General features: G+C 39.2%; 2 protein-coding genes across 2 annotated transcripts; both read right to left on the reverse strand.

The window, feature by feature from the left end:
- Positions 1-1783: 1783 nt before the first annotated feature.
- Positions 1784-5001, reverse strand: LOC137186814 (P2Y purinoceptor 13-like). The gene is made up of 3 exons (XM_067595850.1): positions 4760-5001; positions 4387-4646; positions 1784-3694 (listed from the first exon to the last, which is right to left on the reverse strand). Exons 1-3 carry the CDS (start codon positions 4892-4894, stop codon positions 3091-3093), a joined length of 999 nt encoding a protein of 332 aa, XP_067451951.1. The 5' UTR covers positions 4895-5001; the 3' UTR covers positions 1784-3090.
- A 7252-nt stretch (positions 5002-12253) lies between these two features.
- On the reverse strand, positions 12254-16552 carry LOC137186656 (P2Y purinoceptor 14-like). Its single transcript, XM_067595730.1, has 2 exons — positions 16038-16552; positions 12254-15383 (listed from the first exon to the last, which is right to left on the reverse strand). Exons 1-2 carry the CDS (start codon positions 16361-16363, stop codon positions 14801-14803), a joined length of 909 nt encoding a protein of 302 aa, XP_067451831.1. The 5' UTR covers positions 16364-16552; the 3' UTR covers positions 12254-14800.
- Between the last annotated feature and the right edge of the window lie 5368 nt (positions 16553-21920).

Here is a 21920-nt window from a genome sequence, read left to right on the forward strand (position 1 = left end):
TCAGCAAAAATCAAAGATTAGAGAAAAAGTCCAAAAACTGAAAACAGATTTGTGTATCAGAACTTTGTTTTTTCTTCTTTCCTCTCCCATTAATCATCTCACCACCCCTCAGATTTATCTGCTGACCCTTTGGAGGGGCCCCACCCCTAGGTTGGGAACCACTGGACTAAACTAGCTAACTGTATATAAAGTAGTGTAAACTAGCTCCACCTCCAGCAGCTACAACAGTAACATGCTGCTCTAACAATGATGCTTCACTATTAATAATCTAATGATGTCATATATAATAATATATCAGTCAGAGGGACCAAACCACTACTTTTACTGCAATACTTTAACTACATCAAGCTCATAATACTTATGTACTTTTACTGCAATACTTTAACTACATCAAGCTCATAATACTTATGTACTTTTACTGCAATACTTTAACTACATCAAGCTCATAATACTTCTGTACTTTTACTGCAATACTTTAACTACATCTTTGTGTAGATTGATCAGTGTTGATTTTTTCTTATTTTAAAAGTGTTTCCTCTTCAAATGCACACATTTATGGATCCAGTTTGCTCTAAATTTGGTTCATGACTGAGAGAGTTATTTGGTATTTTAACACGTTGCTAAAGTGTGAAGTTGTCACCTGTGATCTAGACATTTTGTTCTTCCTGCTTGATGAAGAAATGAAACTCTGAAGGCTAAATTTGGACAGTAAAATTGGTTCATGTTTACCAGAACAGGAGAGGAAACAGACCGGACATATTTAATCTTACTGATGACATCATTATACAGCTCAAAGGGTGAGACGGCGATGCTTTTATTGAGCCAAAATAGCACAAGATTCAGATCAACAAAAAAACTTGAAGAACTGTGAGGATCAGACAAACTTTACTGATAACAGATTAAAACACTGCAGCCACTGATTATTTATGTTTACCATTTGATGCTTTTTGGCCTCTTTTACTTCCTGTTCTTAAACATTTCCTGTCTGGTTCAGTCTCAGCTGCTTTCTAATAAACCCACAGTGTGCCTGTACTCTACCTGCCCAGAAAACTGATGTGTTTGTTGTCATAATTCATAGTAAATGACTTTAATTCAGAACATGAGTTGAGGTATGTAAAAAATGACTCTAGATGCATCTTGGACCCTTTAAACAAACAAAACACATCATCCAAATACCTCTTCTATAAGAATATATTCTCCTTGAAGCCATGATTAGAATAAACAAACTTCTCTTCAAATGAGACCAAATACAAGTTAGAGAATGAGGGTTAATGGTCAATTGATAAGAAAAAACTTTCTTTCTATCTTTATCCCAAGCAATCAGAAATGAAGGAAAATTCAATGACGTGCTCTCTAGAGAGATCAAAGAAATGGAAATGAAAAAATTCAACAGAGACAAGAAGGATGCGAGTGAGGGCAACATCTATTACTGGAGGAACCCTGAACAGAGCCCCAGAAGACGGCCTGCAGGACGTAAAAAAACTGACCAGCTGAACAGCCTCAAATTCCAGTTTTTTATCCAAACAAGCCATAGACAAACCAGGCATGACAGTCAGAAGAAGGAGTCAAGACAGAGGAAAAGCTATACATGACACGGGAAGAAGAGAAAGACCCTGGACCTGCTCTGATCATCCCTTACTGTTAAAAAAAATTCTCACTTTTGGTCAGTTTTGCTGATTAAAGCAAATTTGCCAAAAATTGATCATTTTGACAGGAACATGAATGAAATGACAAATGACACAACAATTTTTAACAAAGAGGATACAAAAGAATCTGTCCTAAATGATGCAGCCACTATAATAAAAGACAGATCTAGGTCTGACGTTTAAAATAAACCTACAGTGAAATCAAATGACTGTATAATATTTAGAGCAGAGTATTCTGAGAGTGCAGAACAGATAAAGGGAATAATAACAAAACACTGGCATATACTTGAATCTGATTTTCAACTCAATGGTGCATTCAAAGAACGACCTCTCATGGTATATAAAAGAGGTAAAAACCTGGTACATTCATATTTACCTCCTCTTCAATCACTACCAGCACGAGCTACTTTAACACCGACTGTATCCCTGAAGGCAACCGTCACTGTGGCCGTTGTAGTCAGTTTAATTATACTTACCGTTGTAACAGTTTTAAACATCCTCACACAGGTAAAGAGATCCCTATTAAAGGAGTTTTTTATGTCACACTAAGTCAGTCATTTATCTCATCACTAGGCCTTGTGTCATATGTTGTAAAGATGAGTAAAGCACTGAAAACTCATATTGCTGAACATAGAAGCACTATTAGATGCAAAAACATGAATTATCCAGTAGCAGCACATTCTGTTGAATTTAATCATCATATTTCCTCTCTAGAATATATTTGTATTGAGAAAGTATTACTCCCTCCAAGGTACCTTGGATGTTTTACTTTCCAGGAGGGAACATTGTTGGATCCACCGTCTGAGAACCCTGTCACCTCATGGAGTAAATATAGATTATGACTTGAAGTGTTTTCTGTAATGCTCCTCTATTTAGTAGATATTTAGAATAAGTTGTTTATGATGTTTATTCACAGCTGAGGTTTAACTTTTTCTGTATATCGATTAGAAATCTATTCAACATGAATGTATTTTTTAACATATTTGAATGTGCTTAACCAAAGGGAATGTAAAATTTGAATCTCTATATGTGGTATGAAACATATTGGTTTTTGTCAGTTTATTTGAAGAGAATTGATTGGCTGTAGTTCCTGTCACTGTTTGTTAAAAGTTTTGATCTTCTGAAGGCCTTTTGATTGTTTTTCTCCCCCTAATGGTGGAACATGATTATCTAATCACCATCAGCTGTGTTACTAGGGTGTAGCCTATATAACATACCCGTGCCTGTGTCCTAATATGATTGTTGAATTTGAAGAAGACCTGAGGGCCGAAACGTCATTCGAATAAGAGAGAAATACAAATGGAGCCAGAGTGTGTGTGCAACACTTTTTTCCTGCTCTCAAGAAGAAAAATACAGAAAATCACCAGAATGATCCTTTAAGTTACAGCCCATCAGTTTGTCTTGTTGAAGTGCTGAGTGATGCCTCACTGTTTGTGGCTCTCAGCTACCCTTCACTGCACCTCCTTGTCTTCTTGCTATGTGGACGGCTCAGCTGAGCCCGGAACGCCTCACAAAAGATGAAGTAGATCAGTGGATCCAGGCAGATGTTGAGAGCTGACAACAGGACGGTCGTCTCCTTCACATAGTACAACACTTGGCTCAAAGAGCACCACCTCCTCAGGAAGGTGTAGGGAAGGCGAACCAGGTGGTACGGCACGAAACAAATGCAGAAGACGCTGACCAGCACCAACATTTTCTTGCGTGACTTCATGAGCTTCTTGCAGCTGGAGGATGCCGGCTGCCTCTGCTGTGCCAGCAACACACTGCGGGAGGCGCTGTAGTAGAAGAAGACCATGGAGACGAAGACGAACAGGAAGATGGCAGCGGAGCAGGTTTGGATGATTTTGTAGAACACAATGACCTGGGCACTTCGCAAGGCGTCACAGGTGTCAGGGACAATGGTCACTTGTGGTTTGGTGAGGAGCAACAGGGTAACATAAGAGGTCATAATTGCCAGCAGGAAAACCCAGGTTACCATGGAGATAATGCGGGCAGCCTGCACTGTTTGCAGGATGTGATTTCCTAAAGGATGGATGATCTTCAGATACCTGGAGAGAAGAGAGGCAGGCGTCAGCAGATTATTTCACTGATTAACAGTGATACAAATAATCAAATCACAGATTTCATGAGGAATGAAGATTCTAATATTAGTTCTAGAGGAGAGGACCAGCTCTTTACTCCTGCAATGATACGAGGACATTGAGAAAGCTCATGAGCATTTCAGCTTGCACGAGTTCCAATGTGCTTGTATTCTATGTCTGTGCATATGGGAAGATAAACTCACTTGAACTTGTATGTTGTAAAATGTAACTTGTTTCAATTTAAAAATATGAGTGAAAGGGCTGCATTCATAGTTTAGGTTAAGTTAACAAATACAAATAGCTCTTCTAACGCAAACAAAAGTTATCTTGACTAAATTTTGCATGTTGTATAAACCCCTGGTCTTCGTTCAGTGGATTCAGATCTGTTAATTTATTGAACTGCACAGGTTGTTGTTTGAAATTGTAAATGTAATTCAGATGAAATTCAGTTTTCATCTGTATTTTCTGAGTTTGAAGTCAGTTTTTCATTTGACTGTAAGAACTTACAGCTGTAGTTGCTGCTGTTGCTCTGTAGAGTCAGTATAAAGATAATGTGCAGGAATATAAAAACAGACAATAAAGCAATAAAATATTTACAAAAAGTGTTAACTGCACTGATAAACTGCATGGTGTGTTGGAGTCTAGGGTGGGGGATCTACCTGTTAGCAGCGATGTAGCCCATGAACAGGATGCTGGCGTACATGTTGAGGTAAAAGGGACAGACTGCAAAGGTGCAGTAGACCAGTCGGGAGGTGATGGAGTTGCTGGTGTAGTTGATGATGCGGAAGGGGAGGTCAAGGCAGAGCAGGAAGTCGGAGACTGCCAGGTTCTTCAGGTAGACCATCATGATCCTGGATACCTGCTGCTGAGCTGAGCAGAAGTAAACCTTCATGGTGAAGCTGTTGAGGACCAAACCCACCTGGAGAGGAAACAGGAGGAACTCAGGACAGGTTTTTAAGAGATTAACATGTGTGCTGATTAGCATACGGGGGAGGAGGAAATGTGACTGTAATGTGAATATTGGACACTCACCAGAAACACCAGACTGCAGACCAGCATGAAGAAGAGGTGGGCTGATGTGTCGACCTGATCACAGTGAGTCATATTATCATCATTGTTGGTCTGGTTGGTGACTGAGGTCTCTCCTTCTCCTACCAGGTCACCCATGTTTGTGGAGGTTCTAAGAAGGGTGAACACAATTATATCATCTTTATAGTGTTAAATATAGTTTGACACATTAACTGTGTATCCTACTGAACCATCAGCTGACTTTATCATTACACATGTAAGACAGGAAGAAGCCTTGTGGATTAAATCTAAAGTGAGTCCAGGTGCCCTTTGTTAAGCATGTCTTTCAGCAGTCAGGTGTCCATATGAACAGTGAAAGAGGTTTTTCCTCGCTGTAATCATTCCTCCTGTTCATACTGGATATTAAAAGATCCTTCAAATGTGCTTTCAATGTAAGTGATGGAGGCCAAAATCCACAGTGTGTCCACACAGTCATTTAAAAGTTGACGTGAAGCTTATATGAGGCTTCAGCAGTCTGAGTTAGTCATATCAAGTGGATATCTGCTGTAAGTGCTGTTGCATAAATGCACCATGTTCATGATGCATAAGTGATAATTGATTCATATTTGACTCCATTATTTAATACAATAAATAAATAAACAAATTATTTGATTGAAAAAATTTGATTAATTGAAATTTAAATCTGATGTGATTAAACAGATTTGTCTTGTACAGTATAGGAATAGACTGATGTATAACAGGTAGCAAATGAACATAGGTTACTGAAAGGGTTGTAACCACTAATGCTGTAGCGGAGTGAGTGGTGGGCAGACGGGTGGCTGCCCCGGGTCCAGTTACAAAGGGGCCCACCTTGGACCCAGTCTGCCTGCCTGAACATGCATTTTGTTGTTTAGTTGAATATTAATATTACATTATTAATATTATATAATAATATTATATTAATAAGTCTGTTTGTGTGTCTTGATCGTGACAAAAAATAAAAAGTCCTCAGAGTCTGTCTTCTGCAGAATAGAGATGAGCCCCCACCTCAGCCAAGGGGTTCTCATCTTGTGTCTGGACATGAAGTGTGTCAGACGCATTTTTCACGTGCACATCTCATGCAAATGATATGTTGCATGTGTTGCATGTGACGTGCCCGTGAAAAACACATCTGACACGCAGTATGATACGTGCATTGTTTCTTTTTGATAAGAACATAAATATGCTGTCTAAATGCCATCCTGGAGTTTCCTAATTGAATAGAGTTGCCAGAATCCTCGACTGCCTATGCCCCATCATCACAGGTGTTTCCACCACCATCTCCGCATGTTAGTGAAAATCAAGCTAATGCTAGCGTGGGCTCCACATGGGACGTGGGTTCTGTTGGCGGGACAGAAGGGGCTATAACTGAAGGACAAGGCTGCCAGTTTCACCTAGGTGAAAGTCAGTCATGCTCTCAAGGATGTATTTCCATTCCCATCTTTTCTTCATCAGTCTCATCCACCGCGACTGCCTCGTTGACTTCAGTAGACCTTTCAGCTATAGATGAACCAGCAACACAGCCCAAACTCAAACAGTACCCCATCTCAGTTTTTGGACATGAGGCCAGGAGCTTCTCCTTATATTGGTATAGGAAGTACGCATTTTTACATTACAGACGTAGCAAGGATGCAGTATTTTGTAAAATGTGTCAGCAGTTTGGTGAGATAGGTGGGGAAGAGTAATTTAGACGTCATGGATATAAGGATTAGAAACACATGAACACAGCTTGTTATAAACATGAAACCAGCAGAGCTCATCAGATAGCTGTGGAGAAATACAATAACTACAGAGAAGGCGACAAGTCCAGACATAGCACAGTCATTCACAATCAGCTTGTCAACACAGAAGGCCTACAAAGTGAGATAATAGAAAGAAACCGGGAACATATAAAAGTTATAGTTGACATTGTGCTCACATGTGCAAAGCATGAGTTACCTTTATGTGGATACCAGGAAAATTAAGAGGCACAAAACGCTGGTGGTCGGCAGGCTCACAGGGGATAGCAGCTCCAAAGAGGACGGCAAGCAGACGACTGACGAGCCCCCGCAACGAGGAAAGGCACACTTGAAAAATTGTGAACTTTCCTTTAACTTAATACTTCTAGATATAACGTTACCAGAATTTTCACAGACATATCTGACCGTTATGTTTCTCCTCATATTTGACATAAACAGCCACCTAGATTATTAGCCTTTAACAGAGTGGCTTTGTTAGCCAGGCTAAGATGGTGTCTGTTGTTTGGTCCTCTAATTTGGTACAGATGTAAATATTTCAACAACTACTGGATGGATTGCCATAAAAAGATATGTTTCTTATATTAAAAACACAGTGCGACACTTGTAAGGCCAATAGCTCACTTGGTAAATTGATCTCCGACTGCCTTGTTCTGAACACCGGCGTTCCACAGGGGTGCATTTTATCTCCCCTCCTGTTCTCCATATATACAAATGAAGTAAAATGTTCATTTGGGCTGGATAAGATCATTGGAAATAAACAATTGCAACTCCAGAACCTATACAACCAGTCCACAGCCAAAAAGGCAACCCATGTCTATAACAATCCCACCCACCCCCTTCACTCATCATTCCAGCTGTTGCCATCTGGCAGGAAACTCAAGGTCCCACTAGCCAGGAAAAATGGGAAGAAGAAGTCATTTGTGCCCTTTGCTGTAGCCACCCCCCACTCCCACAAACACAAAAACACAGCCCATGAGCACTGCTGCTGCTGAAAGTATATTTATGTATTTTAGCTGCTCTTTACTGTCTGTTTTACACTGTGTTGCCAGAATGCAGAAGGCAAATTTCTATTTCATGTGATGTAATGGACAATAAAGTTTTCTTATCTTATGTTAAAAGTGGTACATCTGGGGGACCTGATGAATCATGTGACTACAGACCAACTACAGACTACTAAACCACTGATTTCAAAGGTCTTGAAAAGAGAAATCAAATCTTGGAGAGAAATCAACGTTTAAACCCAAAACAAACACAATTTGGTATTTTAAAGGAACCAGAAACCATCAAAAGTAGTTTGGATGAAGGTAGTAGTGGAAGCAGTATTCTTAGATTTAAAAAGCCTTTGATTAATTGTGAACCATGAAATACTTCTAAATAGATTATGACATCTTCTATTCTCAACCAGCTGTAAGCTGGTTCAGATCAGTAATGTGTTCAAATTAACTGTGAAAACGTCACTACAAAATTGTAAATTGGCATGGACATGGATTGTAGTCAACCTCTTATAAACTCTGTGCAAAGTGTCAAGAGTTGTTTAAAACAGTTTTTATCTTAAGTTGTCTTGGAAAATATATTAAGATTTAGATTTTTTTTTAAAAACTCAAAAGCTGCAAGCAACGTTGAATGGGCCTTCGCGCCTCCGCACACATCAGGCTGCGGTGCCATCGAAGACGGGCATGTAGATGTCTTCGAACCTGGGCTGTTTTCAGACAGTGCAAGAAGGAGATAAACATCACTTCCTTTGTCCACTATGTTGCCTGCTGCTGGTGCTGCTTCACTGAAATTTAGTAGGGGGCGCTATTCAGCCCGTTTGCGTCACTGATTGAATATTGTCATGTAGACGTGTTCAAGCTGGGAGAAGTTTGGTGCAGACTGGAGCATTTACAATAAAGTTATAGCAACTTCCTCTGTCATGGCGAAACATCAAATCTCAACGGTGTGAGGATGAGAATTTTCTGCAGGGTGAGACATGTCTGCCTTGCTCACACCTGTGTCATCAAAATTATGCAAGTTTTGAGCCCATTCACTTGAATTTCAATTAGTAAATTGAAAACTCTTGATGACTTTGTGTGTAAAACAAATTAATTTCCTAATTTTCATCAAGTCTATTTTTAGAAAAGTAAAGACTTTTAACTCACATGACAAGTAACTGCAGCTGGACACAGAAAAATACTCATATATTTGAATGGAGAGTGTGAGCAAACCCACACCTTTCTGAACATTTACTGCTTCCACATAGTTTTAGATACAAACTTCATTTGAACTTTAAATGAATCACAAGACTTTGACCTACAAATCTTGAATTTACATGTGTTTTCTATCTTTTATTGTTTTTGAGATATTAGAGTGTGAGTTTTAAAGTCTTTTCTTGCTCCTCCTGTGATTTTATAATGTGTGTATTGCGGAATGTTTCACAGCACTGAGGGAGTGACATCACCAGGAGCAGTTGGAGAGGAGGATTTTAGAGTACGCTTCTTGTGAAATCTCCTCATAAATCCCATGACTTTGGCAAAATCTTACATTAATCATATTTTATTAGGAAATTTTGTGGTTGATCCATTAATTCAGGTTTGAAAGTGGTCAGACTTATAGTTTAGACACGAGAAGCCTCTGTTTGACACAATGGTGATGTGGCACTGCAACTTTCATGGCTTATAAAATCCAAACCGTTCAAGTTATTACAAAGTTTTTATCTACTTTTTTCAGCATAGTGTCATAAGTCATGTATTAATGTTTGAAGCCAATAACATTAACGTTCTCGGAGGAGATAACGTTTGTTTGGGAGCTAAAATTGAGAAAAAGTCTCATTTTGAAAGGCTAATTGCGGACTTCCTGTTGGATTTAGGTCAGGGGTGTCAGCGTATGATTTGTAGGTCTTGATGAGACGAATAACTTGGTTTTGGTTTGATCTCTTTATGACATTCCTACAGGCCGTGGTGGCCATTTTAATTACAGAGGTGGCACTAGAGAGCACATTTTGGCACTTTTGGGGGGTTAATTTTTACATTTTATCAAATATTTCACTAGACCTGATGTGCGTGCCGAATTTGGTGAGTTTTTGATGTTTAGGGGGTCAAATTTAGGTCTGATGTCCCGTAATAATAAAGAAACAAACAAATAAACAAACACACGAAATACAATAGTGCCCTAAATAGTAGAAGCACAAAGAACTGAAGATGAGATATTTGCAGCACTCACCTTTCTGTCTGTCAGTGGAGATCTCCGATACAAACTGTTTGCTTTAATGCCTCCTTCTGTGCAGCGTTCACAGGACAGGAAGAATCTGTGAATCTGAATCTGTGGTTACTGCATAATGGCTCAGAAAACACACACACTGCTGTTCAGATGCTATTTCATTTCCTCTTTTTTGTTCGTTGTTTGTTGGAGGACCACAAAAGAAATAGAGTTAGGTTTTACTGGGGCTGTGTCACTAAAAAAAATCAGCTGGGTCTTTAGACTCAGACTGGCCCGCCAAAATCCACCTGCAGACACATACGACCTATAACACTAGAATCATGTCGTAAACAGAGATCCATTTAAATGCACAATGTGTAATTTCAGGTGCTAGGGGTCTCAATCAAAACAATAACAAAAGACAGAGTGTGATGATGGTGTGAAGTAGTGTGGGATCATGGGAGTTGTTGTCTTCATTGTTAAACAACCAGTTTCTTCAGGTTAGGATTACTCCAGTGTTCATGGTTGAGGATGTTTTTACCAGGAGCCAAATTATCCGCAGAGGTCTCCTCCTCTCCAAAACAAACAGACCCACTGATTAAAACAGGTAAAAACACTGAATAAAGCAGTTTCACGTTAAAAATTTGTGTTTGTCTGACATTGTTCAGCGGGCACTGGACATCTGGTAGGGGCTGCTAGCTGAGCTGCTGCTGACATTTGTTCAGCTTGCTTCTCTGATAAGTTAAGATCCAGATGTTCAGCAGGTTTCTACCAGGAGCTGAATTATCCGCAGAGGTCTCCTCCTCTCCAACAACAAACGTACATGGGGATTAAAACAGTAAAAATATTGAATAAAGATATTTCACGTTAAAAATCAGTGTTTCTCTGACGATGTTCATCGAGCAGCGAACTTTGTGGAGGGGCTTCTAGCCGGGCTGCTGCTAACATTTGTTTAGCTTGTTTCTCTGATGAGTTAAGATCCAGACGTTTGATGACTAAAATCCTTCATCCAGTTAAAAGATGTAGTTAAAAACGACCAAGATCTCAAAGGCTTATCATAAATATGTGGCTTAAAACTGAATAAAAGTCCATTTATAACAGTTTCTGTTGAACAACCACAATACTGACGTATTATCTTGTATGCATATACTCTTTGGTAGACGCCATTGTGGCAAACAGCCACAACACCAATGTGTTATCTTCTATGTGTGTAAGTTACTCTTTGGTAGACACAATCATGGTGGACAAACACAACGCCGACACATGCATCTTGTGCACTATACTCTTTGGTAGAGGGGTATGACGCCATTGACAAATGGCAATTTATTTACAGTTTATTTACAAAATGTGTTTAATACAAATACATGCAAAAGAAAACAATGTGTTTCACAAAAGATGACAAGTTAACACAGAAACATATAAATATATATGAATATATATCCATGTACATACACACAGCCGGGTGACACATTAAAGGAAAAACCTACATGAAGTGTCTCAAACATGCACTCGTCCACCTGTTGAGAATATGGTGAAGGATGACTCATCTCACCAAACCACTTTTTTCCATCTCTCTGTAGACCAGTGCCTGTGGTTTCTGCACCACTGAACTCTCAAATGTGCATTCTTCTTTTCTTGCATTGACATTCTCAGTCACCTTCTCTTTGTCCTTGCATATCACACTAATGCACCAGCATCAAATGTAAACTGTCAACTGCCACAGTTTCCTCCCTTATTTCCTGATGACATTCCCTTAGGTCTAAATTCAGATGTCACTTTAGTCACTGTTCGTATTGAAACTGTATAAATTGTGACTGAAGCTCTTGCCATCTGTGCCTCAACAATGAACCCTCTTTCAAAGTCACTTAGATCTTTTCCTCTCGCCATCTTGATACAAAATCAGAATCAGCTGGGCCTGCTCAACATTTGTACACAAGCTACAGAGCATGATTGGACGTTAACTGCTTGATTGTACACTTGTACTTTACTTGAGTATTTCCATTTGATGCTACTTTCTACATTTCAGAGGGAAATATTGTACTTTCTACTCCACTACATTTATTTGACAGCTTTAGTTACTTTTCAGTAACTAAACACACAATGGATAATATAACAAGCTTTTAAAATACAACACATTGTTAAAGATGAAACCAGTGGTTTCCAACCTTTTTGGCTTTTGACGTCTTACAAAAAGCAGTGTGTAGTCGGGGTCACATTTCAAATGTCTATGAGTTGTTAACAGCTCCACCAAATAGTGATTATTCCCTCTAAACTTCTCACATCCAAACTTTGTTTTTTCTTCTTTCCTCTCCCATTAATCACCTCACGACCCCTCAGATTTATCTGCTGACCCTTTGGAGGGGCCCGACCCCTAGGTTGGGAACCACTGGACTAAACTAGCTAACTGTATATAAAGTAGTTGAAACTAGCTCCACCTCCAGCAGCTACAACAGTAACATGCTGCTCTAACACTGATGCTTCACTATTAATAATCTAATGATGTCATATATAATAATATATCAGTCAGAGGGACCAAACCACTACTTTTACTGCAATACTTTAACTACATCAAGCTCATAATACTTATATACTTTTACTGCAATACTTTAAGTACATCTTTGTGTAGATTGATCAGTGTTGATTATTTCTTATTTTAAAAGTGTTCTTCATTCTTCAAATGCACACATTTATGGATCCTGTTTGCTCTAAATTTGGTTCATGACTGAGATAGTTATTTGGTATTTTAACACGTTGCTAAAGTGTGAAGTTGTCACCTATGATCTAGACATTTTGTTCTTCCTGCTTGATGAAGAAATGAAACTCTGAAGGCTAAATTTGGACAGTAAAGTTGGTTCATGTTCACCAGAACAGGAGAGGAAACAGACCGGACATATTTAATCTTACTGATGACATCATTATACAGCTCAAAGGGTGAGACAGCGATGCTTTTATTGAGCCAAAATAGCACAAGATTCAGATCAACAACAAACTTGAAGAACTGTGAGGATCAGACAAACTTTACTGATAACAGATTAAAACACTGCAGCTACTGATTATTTATGTTTACCATTTGATGCTTTTTGGCCTCTTTTACTTCCTGTTCTTAAACATTTCCTGTCTGGTTCAGTCTCAGCTGTTTTCTAATAAACCCACAGTGTGCCTGTACTCTACCTGCCCAGAAAACTGATGCGTTTGTTGTCATAATTCATAGTAAATGACTTCAATTCAGAACATGAGTTGAGGTATGTAAAAAATGACTCTAGATGCATCTTGGACCCTTTAAACAAACAAAACACATCATCCAAATCCCTCTTCTATAAGAATATATTCTCCTTGAAGCCATGATTAGAATAAACAAACTTCTCTTCAAATGAGACCAAATACAAGTTAGAGAATGAGGGTTAATGGTCAATTGATAAGAAAAAACTTTCTTTCTATCTTTATCCCAAGCAATCAGAAATGAAGGAAAATTCAATGACGTGCTCTCTAGAGAGATCAAAGAAATGGAAATGAAAAAATTCAACAGAGACAAGAAGGATGCGAGTGAGGGCAACATCTATTACTGGAGGAACCCTGAACAGAGCCCCAGAAGACGGCCTGCAGGACGTAAAAAAACTGACCAGCTGAACAGCCTCAAATTCCAGTTTTTTATCCAAACAAACCATAGACGAACCAGGCATGACAGTCAGAAGAAGGAGTCAAGGCAGAGGAAAAGCTATACATGACACGGGAAGAAGAGAAAGACCCTGGACCTGCTCTGATCATCCCTTACTGTTAAAAAAAAATCTAATTTTTAGTCAGTTTTGCTGATTAAAGCAAACTTGCCAAAACATTGATCATTTTGACAGGAACATGAATGAAATGACAAGTGACACAACAATTTTTAACAAAGAGGATACAAAAAAATCTGTCCTAAATGATGCTGCCACTATAATAAAAGACAGATCTAGGTCTGATCTTTTAAAATAAACCTACAGTGAAATCAAATGACTGTATAATATTTAGAGCAGAGTATTCTGAGAGTGCAGAACAGATAAAGGGAATAATAACAAAACACTGGCATATACTTGAATCTGATTTTCAACTCAATGGTGCATTCAAAGAACGACCTCTCATGGTATATAAGTAAGTATGTATGTATATATGTAAAGAGATCCCTATTAAAGGAGTTTTTTATGTCACACTAAGTCAGTCATTTATCTCATCACTAGGCCTCGTGTCGTATGTTGGAAAGATGAGTAAAGCACTGAAAACTCATATTGCTGAACACAGAAGCACTATTAGATGCAAAAACATGAATTATCCAGTAGCAGCACATTCTGTTGAATTTAATCATCATATTTCCTCTCTAGAATATATTTGTATTGAGAAAGTATTACTCCCTCCAAGGTACCTTGGATGTTTTACTTTCCAGGAGGGAACACTGTTGGATCCACCGTCTGAGAACCCTGTCACCTCATGGAGTAAATATAGATTATGACTTGAAGTGTTTTCTGTAATGTTCCTCTATTTAGTAGATATTTAGAATAAGTTGTTTATGATGTTTATTCACAGCTGAGGTTTAACTTTTTCTGTATATCTATTAGAAATCTAGTCAACATGAATGTATTTTTTAACATATTTGAATGTGCTTAACCAAAGGGAATGTAAAATTTGAATCTCTATATGTGGTATGAAACATATTGGTTTTTGTCAGTTTATTTGAAGAGAATTGATTGGCTGTAGTTCCTGTCACTGTTTGTTAAAAGTTTTGATCTTCTGAAGGCCTTTTGATTGTTTTTCTCACCCTAATGGTGGAACATGATTATCTAATCACCATCAGCTGTGTTACTAGGGTGTGGCCTATATAACATACCCGTGCCTGTGTCCTAATATGATTGTTGAATTTGAAGAAGACCTGAGGGCTGAAACATCATTCGAATAAGAGAGAAATACAAATGGAGCCAGAGTGTGTGTGCAACACTTTTTTCCTGCTCTCAAGAAGAAAAATACAGAAAATCACCAGAATGATCCTTTAAGTTACAGCCCATCGGTTTGTCTTGTTGAAGTGCTGAGTGATGCCTCACTGTTTGTGGCTCTCGGCTGCCCTTCACTGCGCCTCCTTGCCTTCTTGCTATGTGGACGCCTCACAAAAGATGAAGTAGATTAGTGGATCCAGGCAGATGTTGAGAACTGACAACAGGATGGTCGTCTCCTTCAGGTAGTACAACACTTGGCTCAAAGCGCACCGCTTACTCAGGAAGGTGTAGGGAAGGTGAACGAGGTGGTACGGCACGAAACAAATGCAGAAGACGCTGACCAGCAACAACATTTTCTTGCGTGACTTCATGAGCTTCTTGCAGCTGGAGGATGTCGGCTGCCTCTGCTGTGCCAGCAATACACTGCGGGAGGCGCTGTAGTAGAAGAAGACCATGGAGACGAAGACGAACAGGAAGTTGGCTGTGGAGAAGGTTTGGATGATATTGTAGAACACAATGACCTGGGCGCTTCGCAAGGCGTCACAGGTGTCAGGGACATCGGTCAGAGTTTCCTGTGTGAGTAGTGACAAGGTGACGTAGGTGATCACTATGGCCAGCAGGAAAACCCAGGTTACCATGGAGATGATGCGGGCAGCCCGCACTGTCTGAAGGATGTGATTTCCTAAAGGATGGATGATCTTCAGATACCTGGAGAGAAGAGAGGCAGGCGTCAGCAGATTATTTCACTGATTAACAGTGATACAAATTGTCAAACCACAGATTTCATGAGGAATGAAGATTCTAATATTAGTTCTAGAGGAGAGGACCAGGTCTTTACTCCTGCAATGATACAAGGACATGGAGAAAGCTCATGACCATTTCAGCTTGCACGAGTTCCAATGTGCTTGTATTCTATGTCTGTGCATATGGGAAGATAAACTCACTTGAATTTGTATATTGTAAAATGTAACTTGTTTCAAATTAAGAATATGAGTGAAAGGGCTGCATTCATAGTTTAGGTTAAGTTAGCAAATGCAAATAGCTCTTCTAACGCAAACAAAAGTTATCTTGACTAAATTTTGCATGTTGTATAAACCCCTGGTCTTCGTTCAGTGGATTCAGATCTGTTAATTTATTGAACTGCACAGGTTGTTGTTTGAAATTGTAAATTTCAGCTTAAATTCAGTTTTCATCTGTATTTTCTGAGTTTGAAGTTTTTTATTTGACTGTAAGAACTTACAGCTGTAGTTGCTGCTGTTGCTCTGTAGAGTCAGTATAAAGATAATATGCAGGAATATAAAAACAGACAATAAAGCATTAAAACATTTACAAAAAGTGCTAACTGCACTGATAAACTGCATGGTGTGTTGGAGTCTAGGGTGGGGGATCTACCTGTTAGCAGCGATGTAGCCCATGAACAGGATGCTAGCGTACATGTTGAGGTAAAAGGTGGAGACTCCAAAGGTGCAGTAGACCAGGTGGAAGGTGGTGGAGGTGCTGGTGTAGTTGATGATGCGGAAGGGGAGGTAAAGGCAGAGCAGGAAGTCGGAGACTGCCAGGTTCTTCAGGTAGACCATCAGGATGCTGGATACCTGCTGCTGAGCTGAGCAGAAGTAAACCTTCATGGTGAAGCTGTTGAGGACCAAACCCACCTGGAGAGGAAACAGGAGGAACTCAGGACAGGTTTTTAAGAGATTAACATGTGTGCTGATTAGCATACGGGGGAGGAGGAAATGTGACTGTAATGTGAATATTTGACACTCACCAGAAACACCAGACTGTAGACCGGCATGAAGAAGAGGTGGGCTGATGTGTCGACCTGATCACAGGGAGTCATATTATCATCATTGTTGGTCTGGTTGGTGACTGAGGTCACTCCTTCTCCTACCAGGTCACCCATGTTTGTGGAGGTTCTGAGAAGGATGAACACAATTATATCATCTTTATAGTGTTAAATATAGTTTCACACATTAACTATATATCCTACTGAACCATCAGCTGACTTTATCGTTACACATGTAAGACAGGAAGAAGCCTTGTGGATTAAATCTAAAGTGAGTCCAGGTGCCTTTTGTTAAGCATGTCTTTCAGCAGTCAGGTGTCCGTATGAACAGTGAAAGAAGTTTTCCTCGCTGTAATCATTCCTCCTGTTCATACTGGATATTAAAAGATCCCCTTCAAATGTGCTTTCAATGTAAGTGATGGAGGCCAAAATCCACAGTGTGTCCACACAGTCATTTAAAAGTTGATGTGAAGTTTATATGAGGCTTCAGCAGTCTGAGTTAGTCATATCAAGTGGATATCTGCTGTAAGTGCTGTTGCATAAATGCACCATGTTCATGATGCATAAGTGATAATTGATTCATATTTGATTCCATTATTTAATACAATAAATAAATAAATAACTTATTTAATTGAAAAAATTTGATGTAAAGTTAAAATTTAAATCTGATGTGATTAAACAGATTTGTCTTGTACAGTATTGGAATATACTGATGTATAACAGGTAGCAAATGAACATAGATGACTGAAAGGGTTGTAACCACTAGTGCTGTAGCGGAGTGAGTGGTGGGCAGACGGGTGGCTGCCCCGGGTCCAGTTACAAAGGGGCCCACCTTGGACCCAGTCTGCCTGCCTGAACATGCATTTTGTTGTTTAGTTGAATATTAATATTACATTATTAATATTATATAATAATATTATATTAATAAGTCTGTTTGTGTGTCTTGATCGTGAAAAAAAATAAAAAGTCCTCAGAGTGTGTCTTCTGCAGAGTAGAGATGAGCCCCCACCTCAGCCAAGGGGTTCTCATCTTGTGTCTGGACATGAAGTGTGTCAGACGCATTTTTCACATGCACATCTCATGCAAATGATATGTTGCATGTGTTGCATGTGACGTGCCCGTGAAAAACACATCTGACACGCAGTATGATATGTGCATTGTTTCTTTTTGAAAGGAACATAAATATGCTGTCTAAATGCCATCCTGGAGTTTCCGAATTGAATAGAGTTGCCAGAATCCTCGACTGCCTATGCCCCATCATCACAGGTGTTTCCACCACCATCTCCGCATGTTAGTGAAAATCAAGCTAATGCTAGCGTGGGCTCCACATGGGACGTGGGTTTTGTTGGCAGGACAGAAGGGGCTATAACTGAAGGACAAGGCTGCCAGTTTCACCTAGGTGAAAGTCAGTCATGTTCTCAAGTATGTATTTCCATTCCCATCTTTTCTTCATCGGTCTCATCCACCGCGACTGCCTCGTTGACTTCAGTAGACCTTTCAGCTATAGATGAACCAGCAACACAGCCCAAACTCAAACAGTACCCCATCTCAGTTTTTGGACATGAGGCCAGGAGCTTCTCCTTATATTGGTATAGGAAGTACGCATTTTTACATTACAGACGTAGCAAGGATACAGTATTTTGTAAAATGTGTCAGCAGTTTGGTGAGATAGGTGGGGAAGAGTAATTTAGACGTCATGGATATAAGGATTAGAGACACATGAACACAGCTTGTTATAAACATGAAACCAGCAGAGCTCATCAGATAGCTGTGGAGAAATACAATAACTACAGAGAAGGCGACAAGTCCAGACATGGCACAATCATTCACAATCAGCTTGTCAACACAGAAGGCCGACAAAGAGATAATAGAAAGAAACCGGGAACATATAAAAGTTATAGTTGACATTGTGCTCACATGTGCAAAGCATGAGTTACCTTTATGTGGATACCAGGAAAATTAAGAGGCACAAAACGCTGGTGGTCGGCGGGCCCACAGGTGATAGCAGCTCCAAAGAGGACGGCAAGCAGACGACTGATGAGCCCCTGCAACGAGGAAAGACACACTTTAACTTAATACTTCTAGATATAACGTTACCAGAATTTTCATAGACATATCTGACAATTATGTTTCTGTGGCTTTGTTAGCCAGGCTAAGATGGTGTCTGTTGTTTGGTCCTCTAATTTGGTACAGATGTAAATATTTCAACAACTACTGGATGGATTGCCATAAAAAGATATGTTTCTCATATTAAAAACACAGTGCAACACTTGTAAGGCCAATAGCTCACTAGATAAATAGATCTCCAACTGCCTTGTCCCCTCCTGTTCTCCATATATACAAATAAAGTAAAATGTTCATTTGGGCTGGATAAAATCATTGGAAATAAACAATTGCAACTCCAGAACCTATACAACCAGTCCACAACCAAAAAGGCAACCCAGGTCTATAACAATCCCACCCACCCCCTTCACTCATCATTCCAGCTGTTGCCATCTGGCAGGAAACTCAAGGTCCCACTAGTCAGGAAAAATGGGAAGAAGAAGTCATTTGTGCCCTTTGCTGTAGCCACCCCCCACCCCCACAAACACAAAAACACAGCCCATGAGCACTGCTGCTGCTGAAAGTATATTTATGTATTTTAGCTGCTCTTTACTGTCTGTTTTACACTGTGTTGCCAGAATGCAGAAGGCAAATTTCTATTTCATGTGATGTAATGGACAATAAAGTTTTCTTATCTTATGTTAAAAGTGGTACATCTGGGGGACCTGATGAATCATGTGACTACAGACCAACTACAGACTACTAAACCAATGATTTCAAAAGTTCTCGAAAAGAGAAATCAACTTTTAAACCAAAAACAATTTGGTATTTTAAAGGATTCAACTGAGATGGTTGTATGTTATCTTACAGAAACCATCAAAAGTAGTTTGGATGAAGGTAGTAGTGGGAGCAGTATTCTTAGATTTAAAAAGCCTTTGATTAATTGTGAACCATGAAATACTTCTAAATAGATTATCACACCTTTTATTCTCAACAAGCTGTAAACTGGTTCAGATCAGTAGTGTGTTAAAATTAACTATGAAAACATCACTACAAAATTGTCATGGACATGTGTTGTTAGTTCCACTATATGTGGCCGAAACAAACTCTATTCAAGCCTACTTCAAACTATTTTATTTAATTTTAATTTGTGACAAATTAACATAACTTAATGTCTTGCACCCTTCCTGAGGAATTTACACAAACTGTGCAATGTGTACTGAACTAGAACTGAATGTTCAAGGATGAATTTGGCTCCCTAAGCAAGACTAGGATAGTCGTGTGTGTAGATTTTGGGAACTATGTTCGATACCTAGGTCAGAGGTAGATGGCAGCCGTCTGTCGGTGCCTTATCCACACTGGTGGGGGTATCGATTATCTGTAGTCAGAAACCATTTCACATGGACTGTAGTTAACTACTTGTAAACTCTGTTCCCAGTGTCAAGAGTTGTTTAAAACCATTTTTATCTTAAGTTGTCTTGGAAAATATATTAGATTTTATATTTTAAAAAAACTTCAAATTTGAACATAAAAACAGTAGAAGCACAAAGAACTGAAAGTGAGATATTTGCAGGACTCACCTGTCTGTCAGTGGAGATCTCTGATACAAACTGTTTGCTTTAATGCCTCCTTCTGTGCAGCGTTCACAGGACAGGAAGAGCTGAATTTATGGTTAATGCATGATGGAAAACACAAACACTGCTGTTCAGATGCTATTTCATTTCCTGTTTTTTGTTCATTGTTTGTTGGAGGACCACAAAAGAAATAGAGTTAGGTTTTACTGGGGCTGTTGCTGTGTCACTTAGCATCAAATTAGCTCGGCTGTGGTCAGTGGTGGAGTGGGAATAAAAATCAGCTGGGTCTTTAGACTCAGACTGGCCCGTCAAAATCCACCTGCAGACACATACGACCTATAACACTAGAATCATGTCATAAACAGAGATCCATTTAAATGCACAATATGTAATTTCAGGTGCTAGGGGTCTTAATCAAAACAATAAAAAAGACGGAGTGTGATGATGGTGTGAAGTAGTGTGGGATCATGGGAGTTGTTGTCTTCATTGTTTAACAACCAGTTTCTTCAGGTTAGGATTACTCCAGTGTTCATGGTTGAGGATGTTTTTACCAGGAGCCGAATTATCCGCAGAGGTCTCCTCCTCTCCAAAACAAACAGACCCGCTGATTAAAACAGGTGAAAACACTGAATAAAGCAGTTTCACGTTAAAAATTTGTGTTTGTCTGACATTGTTCAGCGGGCACTGGACATCTGGTAGGGGCTGCTAGCTGAGCTGCTGCTGACGTTTGCTCAGCTTGTTTCTCTGATAACTTAAGATCCAGATGTTCAGCAGGTTTCTACCAGGAGCTGAATTATCTGCAGAGGTCTCCTCCTCTCCAACAACAAACGTACATGGGGATTCAAACAGTAAAAATATGAAATAAAGCTATTTCACATAAAAAATCAGTGTTTCTCTGACGATGTTCGACGAGCACCGAACTTTGTGGAGGGGCTTCTAGCCGGGCTGCTGCTAACATTTGTTTAGCTTGTTTCTCTGATGAGTTAAGATCCAGACGTTTGATGACTAAAATCCTTCATCCAATTAAAAGATGGAGTTAAAAACGACCAAGATCTAAAAGGTTTATCATAAAAATGTGGCTTAAAACTGAATAAAAGTCAATTTATACCAGTTTCTGTTGAACAACCACAATACGGACATATTATCTTGTATGCATATACTCTTTGGTAGACACAATCATGGTGGACAAACACAGTGCCGCCGTATGTGTCTTGTGTGTGTTTACTCTTTGGTAGAGGAGGTATGACGTCATTGACAGGAGACCAAATGAAACGGTCCGTTACTTTGATTAAAATTACAGATTTCTCTGGGTTTGAAAATTGTTGGAAACATTTTGGATAATGTAAGTACACAACTCAACAAAACATATAACCTAGGTCTAGTTGTTTTTAGACACTTTAATGTGGAATAATTACAGATTATATATTTAATTGTAATGATTTATAGACCAATACATGGAAAGGAAACTCCTTCACAATGGTAATGTAATTTAATCATATTTATATAACATTATAATTGTTATTATTGCTGCTTCAGTGTTGCTTCTCAAATGTGAATATTTTCTGGTTTCTTTAGTCCTCTATGACAGTAAACTGAATATCTCTGTGTTGTGGGAACTATGCCACCAACGTTCATATTTTGATAACAACAAAATATGTTAATAATTAGAAAATGGAAGGATGGGGAGTGCACAGGATGCAGCGGGGGGGCACAGAGGTCATCTGGGGGGGCTTGGCCCCCAAATACCCATCCATAGTGCCGGGTCTGAGGTAACATACATAATATGATTAATGTAGTCACATCTGAATAAGTGACAGTATGTTCATGTATTGAATTGAGTCATGCTGTGATTGAGTTTACTGGAAACACTCAGTA

Source organism: Thunnus thynnus, chromosome 7 (assembly GCF_963924715.1).
Source record: "Thunnus thynnus chromosome 7, fThuThy2.1, whole genome shotgun sequence".
In the NCBI taxonomy this organism is placed as follows: Eukaryota; Metazoa; Chordata; class Actinopteri; order Scombriformes; family Scombridae; genus Thunnus; species Thunnus thynnus.

What these genes read in the sequence shown, in the direction of transcription:
- LOC137186814 (XM_067595850.1), bottom strand. Translation starts at nt 4,894, where the DNA reads ATGGGTGACCTGGTAGGAGAAGGAGAGACCTCAGTCACCAACCAGACC. An exon ending in TCTGCAGTCTGGTGTTTCTG is followed by an intron (nt 4,647 to 4,759) that starts GTGAGTGTCCAA and finishes TTTCCTCTCCAG; the next exon opens with GTGGGTTTGGTCCTCAACAG. An exon ending in GGCTACATCGCTGCTAACAG is followed by an intron (nt 3,695 to 4,386) that starts GTAGATCCCCCA and finishes TCTTCTCTCCAG; the next exon opens with GTATCTGAAGATCATCCATC.
- LOC137186656 (XM_067595730.1), bottom strand. Translation starts at nt 16,363, where the DNA reads ATGCTAATCAGCACACATGTTAATCTCTTAAAAACCTGTCCTGAGTTC. An exon ending in GGCTACATCGCTGCTAACAG is followed by an intron (nt 15,384 to 16,037) that starts GTAGATCCCCCA and finishes TCAGTGAAATAA; the next exon opens with TCTGCTGACGCCTGCCTCTC.